The sequence below is a fragment of the Corylus avellana genome, chromosome 7, assembly GCF_965113065.1.
Source record: "Corylus avellana chromosome 7, dhCorAvel1.hap1.2, whole genome shotgun sequence".
In the NCBI taxonomy this organism is placed as follows: domain Eukaryota; kingdom Viridiplantae; phylum Streptophyta; class Magnoliopsida; order Fagales; family Betulaceae; genus Corylus; species Corylus avellana.
The window spans coordinates 15,055,413-15,081,102 of NC_142496.1; the positions used below are offsets into that span (position 1 = coordinate 15,055,413).

The 25,690-nt window shown below is 38.6% G+C and overlaps 1 protein-coding gene across 1 annotated transcript; it reads right to left on the minus strand.

Moving 5' to 3' along the window:
* Window positions 1–549: 549 nt before the first annotated feature.
* LOC132184527 (Pentatricopeptide repeat (PPR) superfamily protein) lies at window positions 550–20,543 on the minus strand. The gene is made up of 6 exons (XM_059598197.2): window positions 20,249–20,543; window positions 15,941–19,455; window positions 14,188–14,286; window positions 8,206–8,285; window positions 1,084–1,185; window positions 550–981 (listed from the first exon to the last, which is right to left on the minus strand). Exon 2 carries the CDS (start codon window positions 19,388–19,390, stop codon window positions 17,021–17,023), a length of 2,370 nt encoding a protein of 789 aa, XP_059454180.2. The 5' UTR covers window positions 19,391–19,455; window positions 20,249–20,543; the 3' UTR covers window positions 550–981; window positions 1,084–1,185; window positions 8,206–8,285; window positions 14,188–14,286; window positions 15,941–17,020.
* Window positions 20,544–25,690: the final 5,147 nt, after the last annotated feature.

The window sequence follows — 25,690 nt, forward strand, 5'->3', positions numbered from 1 at the left end:
GGTAGCTTTACAAAGCTTCTTAAAATTCAAAACTAACATGAGCAAAAATGGCATCTGCTAATAAAATATTTATTTTAATGTTAACTGTTGCTTTATCAGAAAAGATGAAAGTAAATACACGCGTGGTAGAAATGCTAAAAAGTTTTTCTGTTTTCTTCCCAAGTGAAAACTGGTTCAAAAACATTTGTCTAAACACCTTTAGAAACTCTTTTCGGAAGAAACAGTTTGCCAACCTTCGTTTTTTTTTTTTTTAATGAAAAAAGAACATAAAATGATATTCTTTTTTTTATTATTATTAATTTGTGCGCAACCAATGGAAACTCAATAGGCATTTGGTTGGTTTTATCATTGTAGAGCCAAATTACAACTGATAAATTATAAAAGAGAGGCAGATTCAGTGGCTCGCATAAGGGAAAAAACAAGTATAATGGTAAACAAGTACCTTCTTTCTTGCCCTTCTCAAACTTGTACAAAGGTTTTCTATCAAACATGAACCAAAAAAATTAAAAATATATATTAAAAAAAAAATGCATAGACATTATTTGCGAATGAGCAAAGAAACTTTTTTAATATTTTATTATTTTCTGTGGTAACGACTAACACACAACAGCAACTTGTACAGAGCTCTATCAAAGGGTAGGTCATATACTTCGCGGGAGAGAAGGGACCCCAAAAAAATCAATAAAAAGGAAAAATAAAAACACGGCTAAAATGGACATTTGGTACACGCAACAACAATTGAAGAATTGTAGTCCACCTGGTTTTGAAATGGGCTTCAGTGTTTAAGAGTGGCCCCTGTACCGTTGTAATCTGAAAAACATGATAAATGCTCATCTCCTGTCACCCTTGAGCTGGTTGCTGCCAGTTTGCCCTCCATTAATCTTCTCCTCGTTCCAAGAGGGGTCCACTGGAGGAAGTTGATATTCATCGGGTTTCAGGGCCAATGCAAAGTCGGGCAATGTTGGTGCTGTTTCCATGATTCTGCAGTAAATCATTTGATCATTGTCAACCTTCCTTTCATCAATCAAGAAATGAAAAGGAAAAAAGCATCATACCGGTTATTTCCACTCGAGCAAAACTTACCTTTCATAAGAGTACAGATCACGGTTTATCCGAACCTTGCTTGACGTATCTTTTGGAATTTTCTCAGAGAGATACTTCATGGTTCCCCAGAGTGGCGGATATCTGCACCAAGGATCGTAAGTGAAGCCATTAAAAACTGTCAACGGGTGCATATATTTCCCTTGTTAAAAAAGTATACACAAAAAGCTAAAAACTAATGCTGGCCTTACTACTAAATCCTCACAAATTAATTTAGAATGAATACAGGAAACCACAAGGGGCGATTGGAATGATTTCCACAATTTACAGGCTCTATGTAGAAGTACTGTAAATTGATGAAAGTGGAATGACCATAGTTTGTGATCTGTCACTATAATACATGTCAATTGTGACAGGAAAGTTATGAACAAAAACGTTTAGGATCCATTAAAATGAAACCAAAGCACACAAATGCTGATCTACCACTGAGAATCAACACCATATTCTGCAACAAGCATAACCTAAAATGCAACCACTTGCAAACATTAATACCCCTGCATTTGAAAGAAAAGGCACCTAAGCACATTGAATGCTTTCACATACAACCTAGGTGTACAGAATGCTGAAAAAGAGTAGCTAAACTTTGTTGCCTCGAGGATAAGGAACAGAATGAAGTATGGAGAAAAAAGAATAAAACATTGAGGACCGGAGAATAGGTAAACAATGATGAGAATAAGCATGCAAAATTACTTCCACTGGAGGTAAAATATATTTTTTAAATATTGCGTGTCTATATATATATATACTTTGAAACTTTCCCTATGAAAATTACTTCAACAAACCCAAAGTTCTGGGTAGATGATATGATTTTGAGCCAAGCTTATCTGCTGACTTCAATATCATTACTGTTTAGAAGAGTTATGGAAGACTAGGCAGATTGATATGATATGATATACCATGAGAGAACATTTGACAACCATAGCACTAAGTAAACCATCTATCTATATACCCTTCAACTTGTGTCCAATAGTTCTTCTGATATACATCATCATAAAGCAACTTATGGTAGGGTTTTGAGTAAGTTTATGCCTCTCTCTCTCTCAAATTTCCAAAATCTAGGAAATGTCTTTGAATTTGTACTTAAGTTTTTCATCCACTTCAACATCAAAAAAAGAGTAAATAAAGATATTCACAAACACCCTAAACTTGCATTAAGTGAATATTTTACTATTTTAGTATGACCTCTATAGATTGGAGTTCACTACCAATGCAACTAGAAGAAGCCTAAGTAGAAGCAATTTTGCTAGATATCAAGCCTACTTGGGACCTTAAGTGCTCAATTTTAGTGTGTCGAGCCTTAATTTATGTTTTCTCCTCCTTTTGAAGAATTATGCTGCTAGTTTGGGTGCCTTGTTTTCTTTAATTTTTAGTAATCAAGCAATCTGGAATATTCCAGATCTGTGGCATGGACTGCAAAAGTGGCCCATAAGTCCTTTAACGAGTTGTTTTGGTATATTTTTATTTGGTTTTACCATATTCCAATTTAGTTAACTAGCTTCTCTAAAACCTATGTAACATGTTACTTATAGAAAGATTTTCAGCAGCTATTGATGCTACTTCGACGGTGGTTGCCTTGTTTCCCACGTTCAATTTCTAAGGAAACCTTGGTATTATTCCCTAGCCTTCTTTTCTTCTTCTTCATCTTCTTCTTTTTCCCCCTTCTTTTAGTCTTGAAAAACCAGAACTTATTCGACCAGAGCAAACACTTCTGAATTAAACCCATAAAATCTTTATAACATCAGCAAAAATCCTATTAAACCCTGACCATCCTTAAACATGATTCATATCAAACCACAGAAAAGAAATACTGAATAGCCCCACAGATTACAAGAAAGAATGCTATAGTATTTTTAGGGATAAAGGCTATCATTGAAAACTCAAGAAGATAATTAACCTATAAATAACTATTTCAGAAAGTTAGCTTAGAGAATAAGAATTCCCAAAATGATTAGAAAGGTATAAATGATTATTTTCTAACTGTTACTTTCAAAGATTTATTTTCAGGGTATCCATCTTTCTTCTTTCTTTTCTTTTTTTTTTTTTTTTTTTTTTTTTTGTTTTGTTTTGGTAATAACAAACAGAACTGCTAACTACCTTGACAGAGGAAGAGCTGCATTAAATGCCTCGCATGCCTTCCAACTTTCTTTGAAATACTCGTCGGCCGCTTGCAAAGCAGATACAGCCATCTAGGGCTGTTAAGTGAGCGAAGTGTCTCGCGAGCAAGCTCGGGCTCGGCTCGCATAAGCTCGGCTCATGCTCGACTCGCATATTAAATGAAGCACTTCATGAACACAAATCCTGGCTCGAATATTAAACGAAGCAAGCTCGGCTCGACTCGGCTAAGCTCGTGAACAACTCGTATAAGCTCGAGTGTGTGTATATATATATATAAACTAAGTAATAGATAATTAATTATAAATCTCATAATTATTAAAACCTTAAAATTGGATTTATATTTAAGCGTTAGAGAATGAAAAATTCTAGACCATTCGTGATGAAAGAGAAAGAGAGCAATCATTAAAAAAAACCTCGATTCAATTAGAGCAGATCCAAACGAAAGGAAGAAGAATCAAGCAGAGACTATTGAGGGAGATTGCGAAAGGCATAAACTATTGATGAATCAAACAGACCCAAACACTATCACTACATGTCTGGTGAGTGAGAGTGAGAGAGTGGGAAATGAGAGTTCAGGTGGAAGATCCGTTGTGACTAGTGAGGGGGATTGAGAGAGAGACGTTAAAAAAATATTTTTTTATAGGGGGCGTTGTCCCAATGCAGTCTGAGTGCAACTTGTTAACTTGTCCCACATTGTTAAGAAAACATCAATCTCCAAGTTTGCTTATCTATAAAATGATGCATATCCTCTCTCTTTGAAACCAAATGCCTTGCTGCATTGACTCAGGCTCCATACTCGACTAGCCAGGCTAAGCAAATACTCATATGCAAACTAACATCTTAAACCGTTTAAGAGTACTTGAAGTTAAATTTTTTTTTTTAAAACAAAAACATTAAATATAAGAGCCAGCTCGCGAGCTGGCTCGGCTCGACTTATTATTAGCTCGAGCTCGATTTTTTTGGCTCGCCCTTAAGCTCGACTCGAGCTCGAGCTCGAGTAAAATTTAAACGAGCAAGCTTGAACAAGGGAAGCTCGCTCAAGCTCGGCTTGTTTACACCCCTACAGCCATCCCATGGTATTTTTGTGTTTCCCTCATCAATGATCAAACCATGATAATAATATATATATATATATATATATATATATATATAAGGAGTTTTATTAATGAAAAAAACCCTAAAAGTACAAGAAGGGAAGCCAAAGCTCACAAGAAGGGAAGCCAAAGCTCACCCAACAAACCCACCCAACAGACCCAAACAAACCCTCATCCGCCCTCAAGACCCGACCGGAACGCTACAACGCATTAGCCTTACCCATCCTTCTTTTTTGCTAGTGCGTCTTCTCCGACATTCCCCAAGAAAATTCTCTATATACCCTTTCAGAGACGCCAAATTCCGATCCTCCTCCTCAGGGGACAGCACCTCGCGTGCTTCCTTATTCGCCCGATGAATAGACTCCTTCAAATCCTCCAGGAGCGCCCTATGCATATCATCATCCTTAACCACTTCCCGAAACTGCTCAAGCAGCCACTTTTGGGGTTTGGTAAACGTTGGTGACCTCTCCACAGCCTCAGCCTCGGCCACCAACACACAGACAAAAATTTCATCAGACGAGGGTAGGGCTGAGATAAGAGGGTCAGAAAGGTCACCGGCATGGTCTGGCTGGAAACCGGCATGGTCTGAAGACTCCGGCTTAAAATCCGAGGTTCTGTCCCCCTGCAGAGCTGTCGCATTGGGTATGACGTTGTCGGCCCCCAACTCCAGCCCAGAAGTGCTCACCGAGGAGGCTTCCTTAGCATCCAGCGTTGACGAGGCTGAAGGAGGTACAGTTCTCGGCCCAGAAAAGCCTCGCCGGAGTAAGCCCTTCGCAGGAGAAGAATTACGAATAGAACCCACCGCTCCCTTCGCCGGAGGAGGATTCCTGACAACCTTTCCCACCTTTGCGTCTATATCCTTAACTCTCGGAGCCAAGGAAGAAGAGCCCAGAGTCGACTCTCCCTGAATCATCGTTGACTCCCTCATCGGAAAACTACACCGGCAAAATCCTTTAGTACCCGAAGCCATGACGGCGCAAGGCATATGAGAATGCTGAAGAACTGGACCCAAATCCGCACCCGGAATCGAAAGGGAGCCAGAAGACCCATCGATGGGAATCGGGTCCGCTTCCAAAAATAAAGGCCTAAGCCCAACCCTATCCCTTTCCTCAGTAATTTTCTGAAGCGGGCCCTTGAGCCCAATCCTTAGCCTAAAACCAAAGGAGAATTTGGGCTTCAGGCCCAACCCATTAAGAATGACCCGGACCACCTCTAACCTAATTTGCTCAAGCCGCTTCTTCCTCCATGAAGCGCCGCCACCCAGAGATCGTCTTCTACCATACCCATGATTGAATCTTATGACCAGAGAAGATTCAGACTCCGGTCTCTCAAATACAAAACATTCCACTGCCTGCCGAGTTGTCTCCCTACTCAAAACCTAACGGAATCATCTTCTCCAACTCGCACCAAGCCACCTCCTTTGTCTGGATCAAATCCCCACCACCATTGGTTACCGGCGAGAGTACGACCTCTGCAAACGTCAGAGAACCCATTGACTTTCCCCAAAACTTACACACTGGAGAGGCGTCAGCTAGTGCAGTCACGGCAGTGGCTTAAAAATAAGCCAGAACTTTGCTCAGCTCCCCAGACACACTACTCCAGCCCCGCCCATCACGACCTTCAGGGAGCAAGATCAACCCTCTCCGGCCACCCGAGGCATAGACTGCCACCTCCAAGAACCGGCCAGATTTATTCTCCCCTTTCTGAACAAAGGTCTCCGTCGAATTCCCCCCTAAAGGCTTTGACGAAAGCATCAAGAGTAGGATTTCGCAGCATTTCTTCCACCATCGACAGCAGCCAAGCAGCGCATTGTGAGTCAAGAAGCACAACCCTTGAAAATCCTTTCCTCTTTTCCTCCACCCTCAACACATCTAACCCTTTCGCCACCGAGAATAGGATAGATTTTGCCTCCACAAAGATCCGGCTCTCCATCCCCACCTACAGCCAACAATCCCCAAGAGAGATCGCACCAGCCTCTCCACCCTGCACCACTCACATGGCTCCCCAGATCAAGATCCCAAAATATGATAATAGCGAAACCAAAACCAGCGAAACAAAATCAGAAAGAACCACTAATGATCGAAGCCAGAACAACCGGAATGGACAAACCAGGACTGGGCTCTAGCGCAATGCGCCTCCGCTAGAGGAGAGAGAGAGAGAGAGAGAGAGAGAGGTTTTTTCAATCTTAGGTTTTTTCAATAATATGCTGCAGCCTGGTTAAAATTAAAGGAAAAAGAAAAATAAGAATGTATCAAATAAGTGTGCAACAAATTTGATACTCAATTTAGTACATAAATGTCAGATTGTGCAGATAAAACAAAATTCAGGGCAAATTAAATAAATATTTTATATACACACAAGCACACATATATATAGATGTATTATGTATATATAAACATATTCAAATAACCGCACCTCAACAACGGAAAATGTCATTTGAAACCTAGGGATTTAGCTTCTAGAATCTATACCATTTTTCACTTTCAGACTAGTGGATGATTCTGAAAGGAATCTGTACTGATAATGAAATAAAAGTGTTGTGCTATACAGACCAGTAAGTGGTTAAAAATGTGCAAACCATTATGCAGGCTCAAAACCCCCTGACTTTACCCCAGGTGATATAGCAATATTAGGCCCGGGGGGGGGGGGGGGGGGGGGGGGTGTGGGGGGGTGGGGTGGGGTGGGGTGGTGTGGTGTGGTGGTGGTGGTGGTGGAGGGGTTGGGTGGATGGTAAAAAAAGGAGATCCCTAATCCTGCACAGATCAACTTCTTAATGCATTGCCAATAATAACACTGGTTAGCAGCCAATGATAGTAAATTACATATTTTTTTTGTGAAAATCATTTTCACTCAATCCCTTCATGTCCCCCATACTGATTCTGTACGTGGCTTGGAGCTTTCTGAAAAAGCATCCATTCCTCAACCCAAATGCTTAATTTTGAATCAAATGTGTGTCAATAGCAACAATGCAATAAATTGCAGCTGCATCTTTTGACCTTGAAAGCCTATTAGGAGAAATTCAGTTAATCCTTATTTTAACTCACACTCAAGCATCTTCAAGTTTATTAGATGAACAATTGGCAATTAACATCAATATCAGTCGTGGTATTAAAGGACTTCCAGTAATTATCGGGATACATGTATAAAATGTATGCAGAACCCAATTTATGATCTTACACACAATGACTTTGATTTTAAAGGCTCCCTGCCTAAATCATGGTATTAGATGACACTATCAAAATAACTCATTGAAGAAGTATATAGTGAAATACATATGCAATCTATAAAAGCATCTAATTTAGGATATCACTCATAATTTGATTTTAAAATTTGGTCTAATTCATGATATTAAGGGTCCCAATACATCCATTCAGACATCGTATGGTGATACATACTTTCCTCAGAGCAAGCATTTCTCTTTTCTAATCTTATAAATTGTGATAAGTTTAAAAAGATTTCTTTTGCTCATTGTGAACTAATTAGTCCTCTACTCTGAGGCTATGAGCCATTTGACTCTAAAATCTCGTCTGCACTTGCAAATTGGATGGTCAAATTCAGTGGCCAAGTGAGGACCTTGTCCAACGAGGAGCTCAATAGCCTCCAAACCAATCAGAAAGGTATGTGTACATGTCTAACTGACTACACCTCAAAATTTCAGTAGATTTCCAATTCACATGCTATAACTTTAAAGTGTGAACCTCACTTTCCTGTGTAAGTTTAAGTTTTTCATGCAATCTAACATAATGAGAATAAATTATAACATGCTTATAAGTGTCAAGTTATACATGTGATACCACCAAAGTCAGAAATCAGATTAAGAGATAAGGACAACTAATGAGAACCATTTATTACAAGTTCGAAAGACAAATAAGAAATAAGAGAAATAATAAGCTACCTTTGCTTCGACATATTTCAGTGTCGATGCTTTTCCCCCCAACCATTTGCTAGTGGGAGGTTCATTATGTTATCTTGAGCCTGCAAAGCAAACAGAGTCAATAAAAGCAATATGTTCTCCAGAATGATCGATTGCACCTTTATCCAACACAGATAATTTAACGGCTAGTCGCACAAACAATCACAAATTATTTTGGTAAGATATGTTATATTGCAAGCAACTACAAAATCATTAATTTATCATCTTTATCACACAATGGAGTAAAAACAATTATGATGACTCACTATAGGGGGATACCAGGAGTATCTAACACTCCATATCAAATTGGGATTAATATACTAGGAATTGTACTGGTAAAAGAAAAAAAATTAGTTGTGGCAACATAACCTAACCCAATGTAGATACATGAAAATCTTGTCTTAAAAAATTGCTGGCTCCAAAATGTTGGTCCTCAAAACTCAACCAAAAGTTTTACTGTTTTTGGATAAGTTAACAAGAGAAAATAAATGAAATTAAAAAACAAGAATCATCCAAGAAAGAGTATGTTAAGTAGTAATATTGCAGGCTCCATAAGGATTATGAACTAAATTCTGAATGAAGTAGATAAGCTGTGTCTAATTTACTATGTCTAATTTATGAACTAAATTATGAACTAAATTCTGAATCAAGAGTACTATGTCTAATTTACCAACTTACTTTTTGTCTTTGTTTCCGATTCCCATGAGTGTTGCTAAAAGGCTTGAGAAAGTCCAAAGAGATTTCTTGTGGGGAGGAATGGGAGATGAGGCTAAGTTGCATCTTGTAAAGTGGGATCAAGTTTGTCGTCCCTTGCACTACGGTGGTCTTGGTATTCGAAAGTTGCATCAGTTTAATCAAGCTCTCTTGGGGAAATGGCTTTGGAGATATGCGAATGAGAGTGAGGCACTTTGGTGCAAGGTTATCAAAGCCAAGTACGAAGACCAGGAAGGCGGGTGGTGCACGAAGGAAGCTTCGGGTTCTCATGGTGTGGGTGTATGGAAGTATATTCGACAAGGTTGGAGTTCCTTTGCCAAAGGTTGTTGGTTTGAGGTGGGGGTGGGTTCGAAAGTTCGTTTCTGGCATGATATTTGGTGTGGGAAAAATCCTTTGAAGCAAGACTTCCCTTCTTTGTTCAGCGTCGCTAGACACAAAGAAGCTTGGGTGAAGGATAATTTTACTTGGAGGAATGGGGTTGTAGAGTGGAATGTCATTTTTGTGCGACCCGTTCAGGATTGGGAGATGGATTTGGTTGCTCCTTTTTTTGATCGGTTGTACTCATGCAAGATCTCTGTAGGTACGGTGGATCGTATTTGCTGGGTCTCGTCTAGGAAAGGCAAGTTTGAGGTTAAGTCGCTCTTCAAGGCCTTGTCTAATTTTGACCATGAGGTGTTTCCTTGGAAGAGTATTTGGTGCACTAAGGTGCCTTTGCGAGTGGCTTTTTTCGGGTGGATCGCGGCCCTAGGCAAAATTTTGACTATTGATAATCTGCGTAAGAGAAACTTTGTGATGGTGGAGTGGTGTTGTATGTGCAAAAAGTCAGGAGAGTCGGTAGATCATCTTCTTCTCCATTGCGAAACCGCAAGAACTCTTTGGCACACTATCTTTAGTCGGTTTGGGTTGCATTGGGTTATGCCTTGCAGAGTGAGGGATTTATTTTATTGCTGGTGGTCAGGAGGTCGTGCTCGAAGCGCGGTAGTTTGGAAGATAATTCATCTATGTCTTTTGTGGTGTATATGGATTGAAAGAAATGCTAGATGTTTTGAGAATTCTACTAGGACTATAGAGGAGCTGACTCATTTTTTCTTCTTTACTCTTTACTCTTGGACGGCCGCTTGGTTAGCTCCTTTAGTAATTAGTTTTTCTGACTTCCTCTTTCATTTCTCTCCTTCCTAAGCGCTCTCTTTTTATACTTCCCGTGTATATGGATTGCGCCCCTCTGCGCTTTTGTTATATAATACTTTTACTAATCAAAAAAAAAAAGAAGTAGATAAGCTGTAATAAATGATGAAGGATAAAATGATTCCTTTTAGTCACAATAAAACTCAGCGTCTAGGCAGTTGAAATTCTCACATTCTCCATATCTTTCAGATACTAGTGAGTGATTCAATATCAATAGAAATGGAGCATGTAATTGAAATGATCATTCTAGGACTGTTAGAAAGAATATCTTCTATTAATAGGGGTAACTTCATTTATGAAAACTGTAAACCAACTAGCCGAACCAATTTTAGCTCAATACATCAGATTTATGAACAACTTTAGACTATCCTATCTTACAGAAAGGGATCCAGATACAGCATCAGTTTGATTTCAAATTGGTATATTGAACAAGAACTAACTAAGAATAGCAATAGAATGCTTTGTGCAGGGGATATTAGTGAGTGATTCAATATCAAAAGAATTGGAGCAGGTAATTGAAATGATCATTCTAGGAGGACTGAATAGAAAGAATATCTTATGTTACCTACTGCAATTCATCGACAAGGGTAACTTCATTTGTAAAAATTGTATACCAACAAGCAAAACAATTTCAGCACAATACATCAGAATTGTGAACCCTTTCAAACAATCCTATCTTACTGAATACTCGTTCCATAAATTTCCCAAATTAGTTTGCCATGGAAAGGGATCCAAATACAGCATCAGTTTGACTTTGAAATGGTATATTGAGCAAGACTAACCTAAGAATAGCAATAGGATGCTTTGTACAGGGATTAAGGATGCGGAAAGATTTTTTCTGACATTCAGAGTTCCCTTTCCAGTTGTTGCTGACAGAGTAATTTCAAAAGGACAAGGTTAATAATTATTTGAGTAGCACTCAAAAACCATTTCTGTCTGTCTATGTGTGTGTGCGCGTTAGGTTCGCTTTATCAAAACTTTGCACACATATTCTCCAACCCCCCCCCCCCCCCCCCAACAATCTTCCCTATTATCCTTTCTCTTTGAAAAAGAGAAACCTCCTCACAAGCCAGGACTTTAGCATTCTGAGATTCTGGCTGGTTGTAAGCCACAGCTATTGAATATGAACCACAAAGTGTAATAAAAAACATTGGAACAACAGAAATGGATAAAATCTGGGACTTTACTGAATATAGCAATGGTCAATAGTACAAATCATGGCCAAACCAATTAAGGTTTCTTTGGAGCAAAACACTTGCTGTTATCAACCATAGGGCTATAAATTAGCTGAGCTCAACTCGAGCTCAAAAGCTCATGCTTGAACTCTAGACGAGCTCAAAGCCCAATTGATTAAATAAACCTTTTTTTTTTTTTGATAAGTAAAGGAAGATCCACTAGTTAACTAACGGTTAAAGGGATAACAACTTGATCTTGGTCTTCAGCTCTTCCTTGGATTATGCAATTCAGAGCCATGCACACAGACTTGAAGATCAGAAGAGCATCTAATGATCCATTTGTTCATCCAAAAACAGAAGAAAAAAATAATAGCATTAATTAAATTTAAACATTGTTGAATTATCAAGCATATATGCAACTATATGAGCCTTGAATTCACAACTAAGAACGTGCTCACAAGCTTTATGCATGCACCTAATGAAAAACAAAAAAACAAAAAAGCAAAAAACAAATATTGCGGATGCATTTGTGTAGCCTAGCAGTCCTTATTCCCTAGCGTGTTGCCTCTATTACTAGAGATTGTTCACATGTAATTAACCAGGATGTTATAGTTACTATTTTGATAGAGAAAGCAGTAGAATTTATATTGTGCTATGTTATACTGTGCTATGTTATATATTAGGGTCTGTTTATTTGGGTCCCAGGGGTGTGGTTTGATTGATTGAAATGTTGGAAGAGCTGCTGAGGTCATCTGGTTCAGAGGAGTTCTTCAAATCCATCCGGGTGGAATCGAAGGCTCTCACTGTCAGGAGGGGTGGTAACAAGACTGGTTGATTCTTGGTGGTCTCGACTCAAGCCGTGGACGACAAGAGGAAAGTTATTGTGCTGCCTGAAGACTGAGAAGGACGGGGATGGGGCAGATTCGCTGGGGAACTGAGCAAAGTGAAGGTTTTTTTTGAAGCCACCACAGTGCCCCCCTCTGACTCCGGTTCTGTTATTGGGTGCTCCACGCCCCACGCGGTGGCAGGCGAGGTTGTTGTCCATCATGTGCGTGAGCTGGACCTGATTCAGATGGAGTCGTGTAGAGACGTCGAAGCTGGGAGAATGGCAGTGAATTGCTTCGAGTTGGAGAGGCAGTCAGCTAGGCCGACAAAGACGAAGAAGACGCCTGGCTCGTCCCTTGGCGGTGGAAAGGTGAGGAAGACGAAGAAGCTAGGGTTTTTTAGCTTCTGGAGGATTTTCGTGAAGTGGGTATGGGCTGCTTTGAAGCCCAACGGTTTCCGGGTGAAATCCAAGCTCAAGTTGAAGAAGGCCTCCTCGAATCCGGGCCCTTATGATTTTGGGCCGGCTAAAGGGTTGGATCAGGTTGCCGGGTCGGTTTATGTTGCCAGGTTGGTTCAGGTTTTCGGATCAGATCTTCCCGATTCAGATCCTGTTTCCAGTTCCGACCCTGGTTTGAGTCCTATTTTTGAATCTAGGTCTGCTTCTCGTCCGACTGGGTATGTTTCTCCTCCCCTACCAGACCAGATTTCGGCTGTGAAGGGTGCTGGGGATTTGACAGGGTCTCTTCTTCCTCCAGTCACATATGGGTCACATGTGAAGCCGCTGGATGATGGCCAGTTGGGGGCCACCAGTTTGGATTCGGTGGTGGTCGCGGTGGGTTCTGTCTCGCCAGCGGTGGAGCAGAATCCTAGTATGGCTGTTCGTCATTCTTTCCTGGCCAAGGGCTTGCTCCGACGGGATTTTTTTTGGGACGAAAACTACTCCTTCACCAGCCTCGTCTTCTGCCTTGGGCTATGGTACGGGTAAGGTGCAAGTGATGGCTTAGTCTAAGGAGTCGGTTGTGGCCTTTGGCGGCACCTCCGAGGTGCCCAGTGTTGTTGTTCCCCATGCAATGGTGAGCGTGGGTCTACCAGAGTCTAAGGATGGGCATCTAGAGCCTCTTGCAGGCAATGGCTTGGATCCGAATATGGATTTGGATCCGGATCCGGATAATAAGAAGAGTGCTGTTGTAGGGGCCTCTTCTTTGGGTTTTTGCACTTTTGACACCACCTTTGATGCCACTACTGTTGAGTTGACCGATACCCAATTAGGGTTGATTGAGCGCCTAAGGGAAGAATTAAAGGTCAATGATACAACTAAGGTGGTTTTGAAGCAAATCGAAGAGATTTTTCTTCGCGTGAATAAAGGTGTGCGTGATGGGGTGCTGTCTACCAAGGAGGAGGGATCCATTTTGGCGTTTTACTTTGCGCAGATAAGAGAAATTTCTAGGTGGAAAATTGGTTGAGCAGGTCTAAGGGCAAGAGAGAGCTGTTAAATTTAGAGAGCTCTATTAATTACGGCATTTCTTGCGGGCAATCCCGGACTAGGAGGGGCAAGACCACTGTGATGTAGTGATCTGAGTGGGTTTGTGGGGTTTTTTGGGTGTTTTTTAGGGTGAGCTTTGGGTGGGTTTGTGGGGTTCCTTTTGTGGGTGAGCTTTGGGGTTTCTTCTTGTACAGTTTTTTCTTCTCTTTTCTCTTTTTCAATAAAACTACTTAGTACTTATCAAAAAAAAAAAAAAAACTATTTTGATAGACCACAACTGTAAACTGCATAAATAAAGGGGAGTTAAAGTTATTAAGAGATTAGAATTCCTACCCAAATAATAAAAGAAAAAGAAGAAATCCTTGTAACAAATGTTGCAGAAAAGAGGCTCTGATGGCATCCTGCCATGGATAAAAACTTAAGTTCTGACAAATTATAGATTTTATGATTACTAAAGCTGATAATTCACTATGTAGAAATTTAGCTATCTTATATGAATGCCAAAGAAACAAGAAGAGACAACAGGATCCTGAAAAATTTAAGCTCACAATCCATAGTTATAAGTCAATGTGTTCATCAGACCTGCTGCCAGTACTTCACCATCTCACATGCAAGCCTTCACTTTACTGCAAGAGTAGCTTTGGTACTATCAATTGCCATTCCAAGTTGAATGTCAACACCCTACATCAGAAAGATCATCAGTGGGAAAAAAAAATCCAAAAAAAAGGGAGGGGGTAAAAAGAACAAAAGGAAATCATCAAACGCAAAGTATGGGATAGTCCAAGTCTTAAGAGCGGCCACTTCATACAGTAAAACGTTGGAGAATAGAAACATATCCAAGTCACCCCTCTCAAGACTTCACTTAGGTAGGACCAGTACCAGTAACCTCTAAAAGGAAAACTGCCTACATGATACAAATTTATATACATATGAAATTAAAAAGATGATCATTTTATGCAATTATATATATATATATATTTCTTTTGGGTCTATCTTCTCTATAAACCAAATATTGGCATTTGGCATTGTCATCATAAAAACTGAGATTTTGTAGAAAAATAGTACCTCAAGCAATTAAGACCTGAAGGATTAAGAAGAAAAAATAGTCATCTTTTACTAAAGAAAGGAAGAAGCATGTTAATTGTTAGAGCAACCAACACAAGAACCGTAGATAGTAGGTCAAAAGGCTCAACACATATTTAGACTCCTATCAAGATGCACACTCAACCAATACAAGACTTTCTGTAACACTCTCAGGTACTGGCCCAACAGAGCAAAACAAAATCCAATAGAGACAAGCTGGTAGAACCAGTCACTGGAACTAGAAGAAACCCAATAGAGACAAATGGGCTCAACCAACTCAAAACCAAAGACAGATGTAAATGGCCAAGCATGTGGAGTCCAAGACCAAAAACAAGCAAACAAATGTTGGGTGAATTTTACTTTATTAGAAAGATCATTGATCCATTAAAAACCTTTACGTTATTTAAAATATGTCATCTTTATTTTGCTCAACAAAAGTGACTAACTTAGAAAATATGTTTTAGATCAAAACAAGAGTTCTCTTAACAAGAATAGTACATATATATCCCATATGTATCTACAAATAGGTCATATTTTGGTTACACCAAGTGTAACTCTTTTTTACTTATCTTACACCACTCAATAATTGTTCATTAAATCAAGATTTTACTAAATCCAACCATTCTATTACATATTCTTCCTACATCATGCTTGCTAAACATCAGGACAATCAGAGATGACAAGATTTTTCAATTATAAAATGTTCAAAATTATATATTTGGAAAACAAACTAAAAGCATAACTTCATGAACTGGTGGATAGTAAAAAATGTTTGGTTCATGTACTCTATATCATGCCAAACAAGTATGGGAAAATTAAATGATCAAACAGTGGGTATGGCAAAATATGGATCTAATAAGAAGTTACTAAGTGGTTTAATATTTACAAAGTATTATTACCAAATGCAACTTGATCCTGACCCAGAGAAAGTATCTTGTTCTTCATAAAATACAATTTCTATCTAAACATTAGCATGAAACTCCAACTCATACTTTTTAACCCTATGTCATGCTGCCCACTGGCTAGTGCTAGATGAACATGAATCACTCCAAGTTTCAAGAAAACGGAAATGATTAACCTTAACCATTGGATAGCCTAACCAAACCTATGGTAATTTAGTTATTATAGCAAGCTAAAACCGGACAACAATTAGACTTCAACATTTGATTATATACCGCTAACAGTAACAAAAAGACATGCTTTCGCATCATCACATGTAATACACAGTTGTAAGTAAACACATCAGGCTTACAATCGAAGTCTTTCATTGTAGAGAACGCTTCCACGGCCTTTTCAGCCATACCCATCTTGGCATATCCTGCAATTAACACCCTAAAAGCATTGGAAGTAATCGGAATTTGAAGGTTTTTGAGGTCTTGGAGAGTTTCCCAGTACAAGTCAAAGTCATATTTGCCCTTAACGAGCATGTCAACAATGAGACTATCAGAGGCCCGGGTAGGCAAGTAAACGTCCAAAATATTATGGTTAAGAACTCCCTCTAAAAAATTATCAACACAAGAAATGCAAAAGAAACCAAGATGTTAGTTCATAAACGAACTTCTTTCCAGAAGTTGCAGTTGTAGATGATAGATAATGACAGTGGATTGTGCAATGAATAATATGCACAAGCAAGCCTTTTATTGAATTAAGCAAAACCATTTAGGCAATGGGAGAGAGAGAGAGGAGAGCATAACTCGTAATCAAGTTCCAAAAACTTGGAGCCTTAAAGAGAACTATATAGTAAAAATGTACAATCTTGTGAGCACACAAGTAGATCATATATAGTCACAACAAAATCAATGAAGAAAAAATATATCATACTGCATAGAATTATCACATATTAAGACCATCAGAGATTAAGTATAAAAATTCAAAAATTAAACAATCATTAGTTGAACAGAATTTGAATAACCATACAGTCAAAAACTCCATGCTTTTTGTCTGCAGAAGAGGTATCATGCTGAACAAAGAACAAACTATTATGAATCACGAAAACAACTTTAGATAAAATGAATCTCCTTTGCTCTTTCAATTTAATAATGTTACAAAAAAAAAAAAAAAATCAGGAATGGATTAGAAAATTCTAGGAAGCATTGGAAATGATCCATGTCATCCACTTCTTCAGTAGTATTAACACTTATTTCATGCACCAACTATAAGAACCAATTCCACCCTCCCAGTGGAGGCTACAAGGCTGGAAAAAAAAAAAAGGATTTCATGGAGGGAGGGTGGTTGTCAATATCAACCGAGCCTATTGTTTTACAACAGCTTGTCCCGGATTTGTGCCAAAACCATACGTTATTGTCATTTATTCCTCTGCAGTGGCCAATAATTATGCACGGGACATATATTCCATTTCCCGTGAGTTCCTGTGACCATGTAGAAGGGCCTTTGTATTTCGGTAAAGATGTCTATTCAAATCATATCCAAAAGACTTCATTTTACTTACAAGATCCAGGACATGCTCCTTCTTATCTTGGGAACGAAGTAAAGACCAAAGCAGCCGGTTGCAAGCTCGTGGCATCAACATGAAACCTTTTTCTATGGAATAGAGGAACACATTTATCGCCAGGTCCAGATTCCCTTCTCTGCAGAGACCATGAATCAATTTAACACAACTTGGGGGAGTGACAATGATCTTGCAATCCTCAAGAACAGAATATATCGCCATAGCTTCATCTACTCTTCTTGCCTGACAAAACCCAATGAGCAAAATGGTATACGGCCCTCGATCAAAATCTTTCATTTTATAATCCATTTCAAGTATGCCTCGGATTGCCTTTTCCACCTCTCCTTTCTCAAAATGTTCCTCTACTGCTTTGATGGTTCCCTCTTCCCTGCCTGGAAGGCTCCTCAAATACTTTAACCAAAGACTAATAGCTAATGAAACCTTTCTTTTCCTGCATGACCAGGTCATAAGTGATTTATAAACTGCAAAGCTAGGTGTAATCCCATTCTTCTGCATTTGATTGAAGACCCCAACTGCATCCTCTTCTCTGTCAACCCGATAAAGAGCATCTATAAGTGTTCCATATGTAATGCTATCTGGAGAGAGTCCTTTTAGTTGCAGGTCCTTGAAGAGCTTGAAAGCACCATTAATGTTCCGAGCCTTGCAAAAACCATTGATCAGAATGTTGTAAGTTATGATATCAGGCACAACCCCACTATCAGCAAGTTGCGTGAGAAGTTTGTAGGCTTTAAGAATTAATCCCGACTCGCATAGTTGCTCCACCATTGTTTGGAGACTAACCTTATCAAGACCCCGGTTGGCACCTTGAGAAAGCCGAAGAAATACGGAAGGATTTCTCCCTATCTCCATCTTGTAAAACAAAATATGAGCTTCCTCAAGCTGCCGAGCCTTACAAAGTCCATCAATAAGAGCATTGAAGGTCACAACAGAAGGAAAACATCCAAGCTTCTCCATATCATTGAATATCAGTTGTGCCTCCTCAACCAGCCCATTCCTACACATACCACAAATGAGAACAGTATATGTGGAGGCATTAGGGAAGCAATCATGCTTTGAAATCTCAAGTTGGAGAGACCGAGCCTTATCCAAAAGGCCGATATCACATAACCCTTTAATCACAGCATTATAACAACACGTATCCGGAGCCAAATCCCTCTCAGCCATCTCACCTAACAATTTCAATGCATCCTGAACCCTACCCGCATTTGATAACCCCTGAATCATTATAGTGTACAAAACAACATCCGGCTTGACGTCCTCCTTAAGAATTTTTCTGAACCATGCAAGTGCTTCTTTATATCTTTTAGCTCTAAACAAACCATCAATCAAACAACTATACCCAACGAGTCCAACAGGAAAACCATCCGTCTCAAAGGTTCGCAGAAGCGCATAAGCTTCATCAAGCCTACCCGATTTACAGAACCCATTAAGCAACGCACTGCAAGTAAACGCATCAGGAAACAGTCCACTCTCTTTCATTGTATTGAACAATCTATGTGCCTCATCGAGCCTCTTCGCCTGACACAACCCCGAAACAATAATAGTGCAAGTTATCTCGTTTGGTGATATACCCCTCTGGCTTATTTCATCAAACAAGTTAAGTGCATCCTGAGTCTTGCCAATTTTGTAAAGCCCATCAATCAAGATGTTATAGGTAGCTAAATCCGGACCACAATTAGACTTCAACATTTGATTATATACCGCTAACGCTAACAAAAAGACCTGCTTTCGCATCATCACATGTAATACACAGTTGTAAGTAAACACATCAGGCTTACAATCGAAGTCTTTCATTGTAGAGAAGGTTTCCACGGCCTTTTCAGCCATACCCATCTTGGCATATCCTGCAATTAACACCCTAAAAGCATTGGAAGTAATCGGAATTTGAAAATTTTTGAGGTCTTGGAGAGTTTCCCAGTACAAGTCAAAGCCATGTTTGTCCTTAACGAGCATGTCAACAATGAGACTATCAGAGGCCCGGCTGTGGAGAAGCTCTGTTCGCGTTGACCAGATGAAGAATCGGAACCCTAGTTTCGGGTTCGGCACTTGTTGGAGGACAGAGGTGACGATGTTGGATGAGAGATTGGGGAGTAGGCGGTCCAAATCGTGTTCCATTGGACTGGAGTTTTGGAGGGTGGACAAGATTTGATTGCAAGTAACAGCTCTGCGACGATAGAAGCATGGTCGTTCGGGAGAGGAGGCAGGTCGGAGGAGCAAAGTTGAGAGTTTCATCGCCTTATCGAAATGGCGGCACCGGCACAGCTCTCACTGTCATTGCTTGCAATGTGGTCGAGTATCTGGTCAAAGAGTATTTCACCAAATATTACAAATGTTAATTAAACTCCAAATCATGGAGGAAAACTTAGCATTACAACATGTTCTCTTCAAAACGAGGACCTTAGGGGTACTGTCAAAACCCAACCCCTGCTCGGCCAAAACAGAAAGCCAGGGCAAAAAAACAAAAAAAAAAATACAAAAACAAGAGTAAGCCAAAACCAGAAAATCAAAAACCAACATTTAGCCAAAAAAACAAAGCAACCCACGAACACCAACATTTGAACTACATTCAGCCAAACCATAGAACAAGGAAAACCCAATTTGGTTAGAACTCCAAAATCGGAAAGGAAAACATAAGCCCAAAAGGTTTTTTTTTTTTTTTGAAGACCAAATATCCATTCGGGAGAAGCTCAGCAAATTTCACAGTTTACACACAACACCACATTCGGTGGGTACCAGAAAATAAGCCAAGAAATTTTTTCAAGAAATTTACACATTCTCAATCAACAACCGAAAATCAAAGGGAATAAAATTTTCCAAACTATTGAGTGAAGCAAAACCGAAGCAGGGGAGCAAAACATGACACATGTTAGATATTATAATCGAAACTAGACCCACAAGCTCGTTTAAAATTCAGACTTGAAAAATCCAAGCATCTAAACCTTGAATAACCTCAAAATAGCATCCCTCTTTACAAATCAAACACAAAAGGCACTATCAAGATCTCTTAAACCATGTTAGATATTACAATCGAAAAGAATGGTACAAGAACAGTAAAACCATGAAAAAATCCCATTTCAAAATTCCACTTACCAAATCAGCTGCAAAAAACGGATATTGACAAAACAATCCTCTGAGCTGGTGCCGTGGGTGGCGTTCGGCTGGCCGGATCTTGGATGGCGGGCGTTGTCGGTGGCGATCCGCGGGTGGAGTTCGGTGGGCGTCGTCGCCGGATTTCGAGCTGATTCCGTGGGTGGGCGTTGCCGATGGTGGTGCGCGGGTGGCGCTCGTTGCCGGAAGTGGATGGTGGTGGGCGGAGGCGGAAGGTCGGGGGGAGAGAGAGAGAGCGGCGTGCAAAAGTGAGGAGGAGAGGGAAAATGAAACAGGAAACCTGGGCCTCACTCGCGTGGTTTCAAGTTTTTTTCTCTTTTATTTTTTTTATTTTTTATTTTTAGGAAAATTATATCTAAAATCCTTAGGTAAATGCGTTTTTTTAAAAAACTTCCTGGGTATTTTTTTTTTGAAATTTAGTCCCTGGGTCACTCGAAACTACTAAAAAACTCTCTACCGTCAATTTTTGTTAACTTCCGTTAATCTACTCAAAACTCACCATTTTATCTGATTAAAATATTATTTTTTTATTAATTTAATTTAAAAAATTCAATCTTAAAAATAAATAAATAAATTTGAAGGGTGGCCCCCCCAACCCCTATGGGGTGGCCGTAAGCCACCCCAAGGGTGGTTCGCCCACCCCCAGGTGGTTTGGGGTGGCCCGCAGGCCACCCCAAACCACCCATGGGGAGCCACCCCATGGGTGGAAAGGGGTGGCTGCGAGCCACCCCATAGGGGTTGGGGGTGGCCCTTGGCCACCGTTCAAATTTTTTTTTTTTTTTTTTTATAAGATTGAATTTTTTAAATTAAATTAATAAAAAAATAATATTTTAATCAGATAAAACAGTGAGTTTTGAGTAGACTAACGGAAGTTAACAAAAATTGACGGTAAGGAGTTTTCTAGTAGTTTCGAGTGACCCAGGGACTAAATTTCAAAAAAAAAATATCTAAAGAGTTTTTAATAAAAACGCGTTTACCTAAAAATTTTAGAAATAATTTTCCTTATTTTTATTAATGGGTTAACCATAGATTGGGTTGGCCAGCCTTAATGGAACTCATTTGAAGAGCCAACAGAGGAGAGAGAGTTTTTTTTTTTTTTTTTTTCATTTTAAAACTTCAGCCACGTAGACTGTGACGGGCAAAATGTGGTCTTTTGAATGCATTTTAGCATATCTCGAGAAAGAATAAACCCAACCAAAAGTGCCAAAAACCCAACTTCTCTCCTAAGTGGCTTTTTAAAAAAAAAAACAATTCCGAAACTTAATACTAGGGTTGTCAATGCGGACGATTTTTTTAACTATCCGCTAACCGCTAACTGCTTAACCGTATTAACTGTTAATTGCCTAACCACTATAACCGCCTAGTGGTTAGCGGTTATTGAGTTTACTAACCGTAACCGCTAACAGCCTTATTATATAATATATTTTTATAATTATAATTATAAAAATATTTATACATATAACATAATCACTTGATCATTAAATCACAATTTAAAAAAAATAATAATAATTAAATCATTGAGTATTAATATATTATCACTATAATTTATATGATTATATCATATAATCACTTGATCATTAAATCACAATTTTTTTAAAAAATAATTAAATCACAATTTGAGTATTAATATATTATCACTATAATTTATATGATTATATCACATGATCAATTAATCATTGAATCATTTGATTATATAATAACAAATTATACATATATAATATAACATAACTTATAAGTATACTAATTCATACTAATACAACAATTAAATATCTAAAGATTTATTTCTAATGTATGTTATAAACTTATAAGTTTATATATGTTATAAGTCTATATAAGTTTACATATGCATATGAATAATATAAATGTATAATATCAATACTTAATTATATGATTCAATAACAATTCAAATACTTTATTCAAGACTTCAAGTGAATCATATTATTAATGTACAATGATGATATGATTCGTATAATATCAAATTAAGCAATTGACATTGGATTAAACAATGACCATTATGTTACTTATAAACACAATTTGTGACAATTGTCTGAATTCTGAACTTTTTTTTATATGTTGTGTTGAATTTTATATATATATATGTTTTTTTTTAAAAAAAAAAAAAAAGTTAACCGGTAATGATTTAATATTTAATAAAATTTTTTTAAAGTACAAGTAAATGTAAATTTTGGGTTAAATATTTTTTATTTTTCAATCTTTTTTTATGGCAATTGGGCCCAAAAAGACACTTAAAATACAACAAAAAAAAAGACCCAAAAAGCCTTAAAGAAAGCAAAAAAAAAAACCCAATTTTAAAAAAACAATTAGCGGACGATTATTTATTTTACTAACCGCTAATCGACAGTTAACCGCTAAATAATTAGCAGTTGCGGTTAGTGAAATCTACTAATCGCTTTCGCACCCCTACTTAATACTCTCGTGTTTCCCAAATTCCCCAAAAAATTTTGAAACCTAACACTCTCCCTCTCCCGCTGCTCTCCCCTCCCTCCCTCGGTCACCCTCTCTCTCACTTCGGCGAGGGCTCCAGCAACCGGCGAAGACGAACAAAACCCTCTCCCTGGCATGCTCTCCCTCCCTCGCTCCTGTCTCTCTCTCTCACTCCGGCGCAAAAGACCTCTGGCCACGCGAGGTGAAAATCGTTGGGTTTTAGTCATATCTCTCTCTAAGATCCAGGAAGGCTCTCTCTTCTCTACCGGCGGTTAGTGGTCCCTCTTTTCTCTCAGAAAATGGTTGGGTTTAGGTTAATTTTTCTGCTATTTTTGTCTTCCTCTTTAATCCGCAACTAAAGAAGCTCATTCTTTCTTTCCATTTCCGTTAATGGGTTTTTGCTAATTTGTCTTGAAGATTAATGAGGCTTGAGTTTTGGTACCTTTTCTTGTTTTCTTGTAATATTTATATATAGATATTCTTTTATATTTTGTGGGTTTCTTTTTGCTTCAAAAAAATTTGGGATTTTTTTGGATTATTCTGTTAATCTACAGCTTCTATACAATGAATCTATTTGTAGTTTTTCGAAGATGTATATTCAGTACGGTTTTGAAAACGAAGATACCATAGATTCGTTGATCAAATTATAGTATTGTGGCCATCTCTTTGATTCGCACGCTAGGCATGATTACTCCATTTGGACTTTTCTTAAATCTTAACATTTGATTTCTTTTTTTTATTTTTTATTTTTTATTTTTTGCATAGGAAGCTGATATTAAAAACGCCCACAAGTATAGGTTGGTTGGGACTATGGAGACCTCGAGCTGAGCGGAAGGAATTTCATTGTCTTAATGTTTGTAATAGCCTGGTACTTGCATGCATTAACCATATATTTTGTTCGGTAGGGTGATTCCACCTTGCTGAAGGAGGAGTGTTGACTAGTAATAGCATAATCAAGGATGGTAATGCTTAAGGGAACGTGCACACCAGCGTTCCCTGTATCATGACCCAATCAAGGAAGATGAGTGTTATACATCCTAAATTTTGTTATAAAACATTAGTTTCTAAATTATGTATCATTATTTCATGAGATTTATTATTTTAAAAAATATGTCACCAACTCATGGGATGGTGACACATCATTTGAGAGCAACTTTTGGGAATGAAGCCTTAGGATGTCTTGCATTTCCCGTATTCAGGTTCAACCATAAAGATTACAATCAAGTTTTTTCTAAATAACCATATGTTCTACTACATGTCATGCAACAGCCAAACTCTAATATCCATAGTTGTTGAAGAAGCTTTCATCTTGAATTGAACGGTTCAAAGGAAAATTAATAATGACAAAGTGGATGAGTTTTTATGTGAACATATTCACATGCGTCTACCCGTGGTTCTAAAACAAGACTTTGACCTATTTTTGCTCAATCTTACCTTTGCAAAGAGCTAATTACATGAAAGAAAAAAAAATACCAATAGTGTCAAAACAACAAAATACAATGTACAAATGGCTCAAACTCCACTACAGCAACTGCAATTCCCTTTCAAATAGCTTTATAAGCATATATATAGCCTCGAAGCTTTCTTATTTCTTCTGATGATTCTGACAGTAGATAATCCACATACAGACACATTCCAGCTCCACTGCAATTCCCATGCATATATGTGTATTTCAGTGAACATAATGTTACATACAAATGCAGAGACAAATAAGCTATAACATACCTAACAGGCCCCAATGGAAGCCAGATAACATCCCACCGGAACTTCGGATGATAAATCAAAGCTCTTCAAGTATCCATTAACACAAACATGCATTACATCTCTGTTGCATGATAAATCATAGAAAAACATCAAACCTTCTTGGCTTTATCAAACACCATCCCAACCAAAGTCACCTAAACCAATAGGATATAAGAATTTCCATATAATTGAAGACATGTAAAAGAAAAGCTCTATTTCGTTTGAAGATAATACCCGGTATTCAGAAAACATATAAATGTACATTAGGCATCATATGGCTCTAACATGGCTCCAATACAAGCAGATCATCAAACACATCAGTTGTAACACCTTGGTCTCATATTGGGAAGATGAGAAGAAGTCCATATAAAATGGGTGGTTTATAAAGATAGTCATGGGTGCTAACTCCCACATTGCCTAGTTACTAAGTGAAACTGAGCTTTATAATAAATTCTAGGAAAGTTCCAAATTGACTAATTCTTTTGAGGTGATAGCACAGATGTGATTAGCGTTTTTCCCTGGATCGTTACAAATGGTATCAAAGGCACCTAGTAATGTTAGGTCATGTGGTACTAGAGCATTGCATGACGTGGCTATAATGAGGACATCAGGAATTTAAGAGGAGTTTGTAACACCCCGGTCCCATATTGAGAAGATGAGAGTGGGTGGTTTATAAAGATAATCATGGGTGTTAAATCCCACATTGTCTGGTTATTAGGTGAAACTGTTCTTTATAATGAATTCTAAGGAAGCTCCAAATTGATTAGTCTTTTTAGGGTAATAGCGCAGATGTGACATCTTTTGCCAACACCCAGATCTGAGAGAGAGAGATATGACCACCTGATTTTCACCTTGTGTGGCTGAAGATCCTTCGTCGAAGTGAGAGAGACAAGAGCGAGGGAGGGAAAGCATGAGAGGGAGAGGGTTTCGTTCTTTTTTGCATTGTGTAGCCAGAGATTTTTTGCGCCGGAGTGAGAGAGAGAGACAGAAGCGAGGGAGGGAGAGCACGCCAGGCAAAGGGTTTCGTTTGTCTTCGCCGGTTGAGCCCTCGCCTGAGTGAGAGAGTGTGAGCGAGGGAGGGAGGGGAGAGCAGTGGGAGAGGGAAAGTATTAGGTTTCAAAAAAAATTGGGGAAACACAAGAGTGCTAAGTTTCTGAAAAAAAAAAAAAAAAAAAAAGGCAATAGGATAAAAAGGCAGTAGGAGAAAAGTTGGGACTTTGTTGGTTTATGTTGTGG

Excerpts from the sequence above, each read along its gene's own strand:
- LOC132184527 (XM_059598197.2), bottom strand. The coding sequence starts at position 19,390 with ATGAAACTCTCAACTTTGCTCCTCCGACCTGCCTCCTCTCCCGAACGA.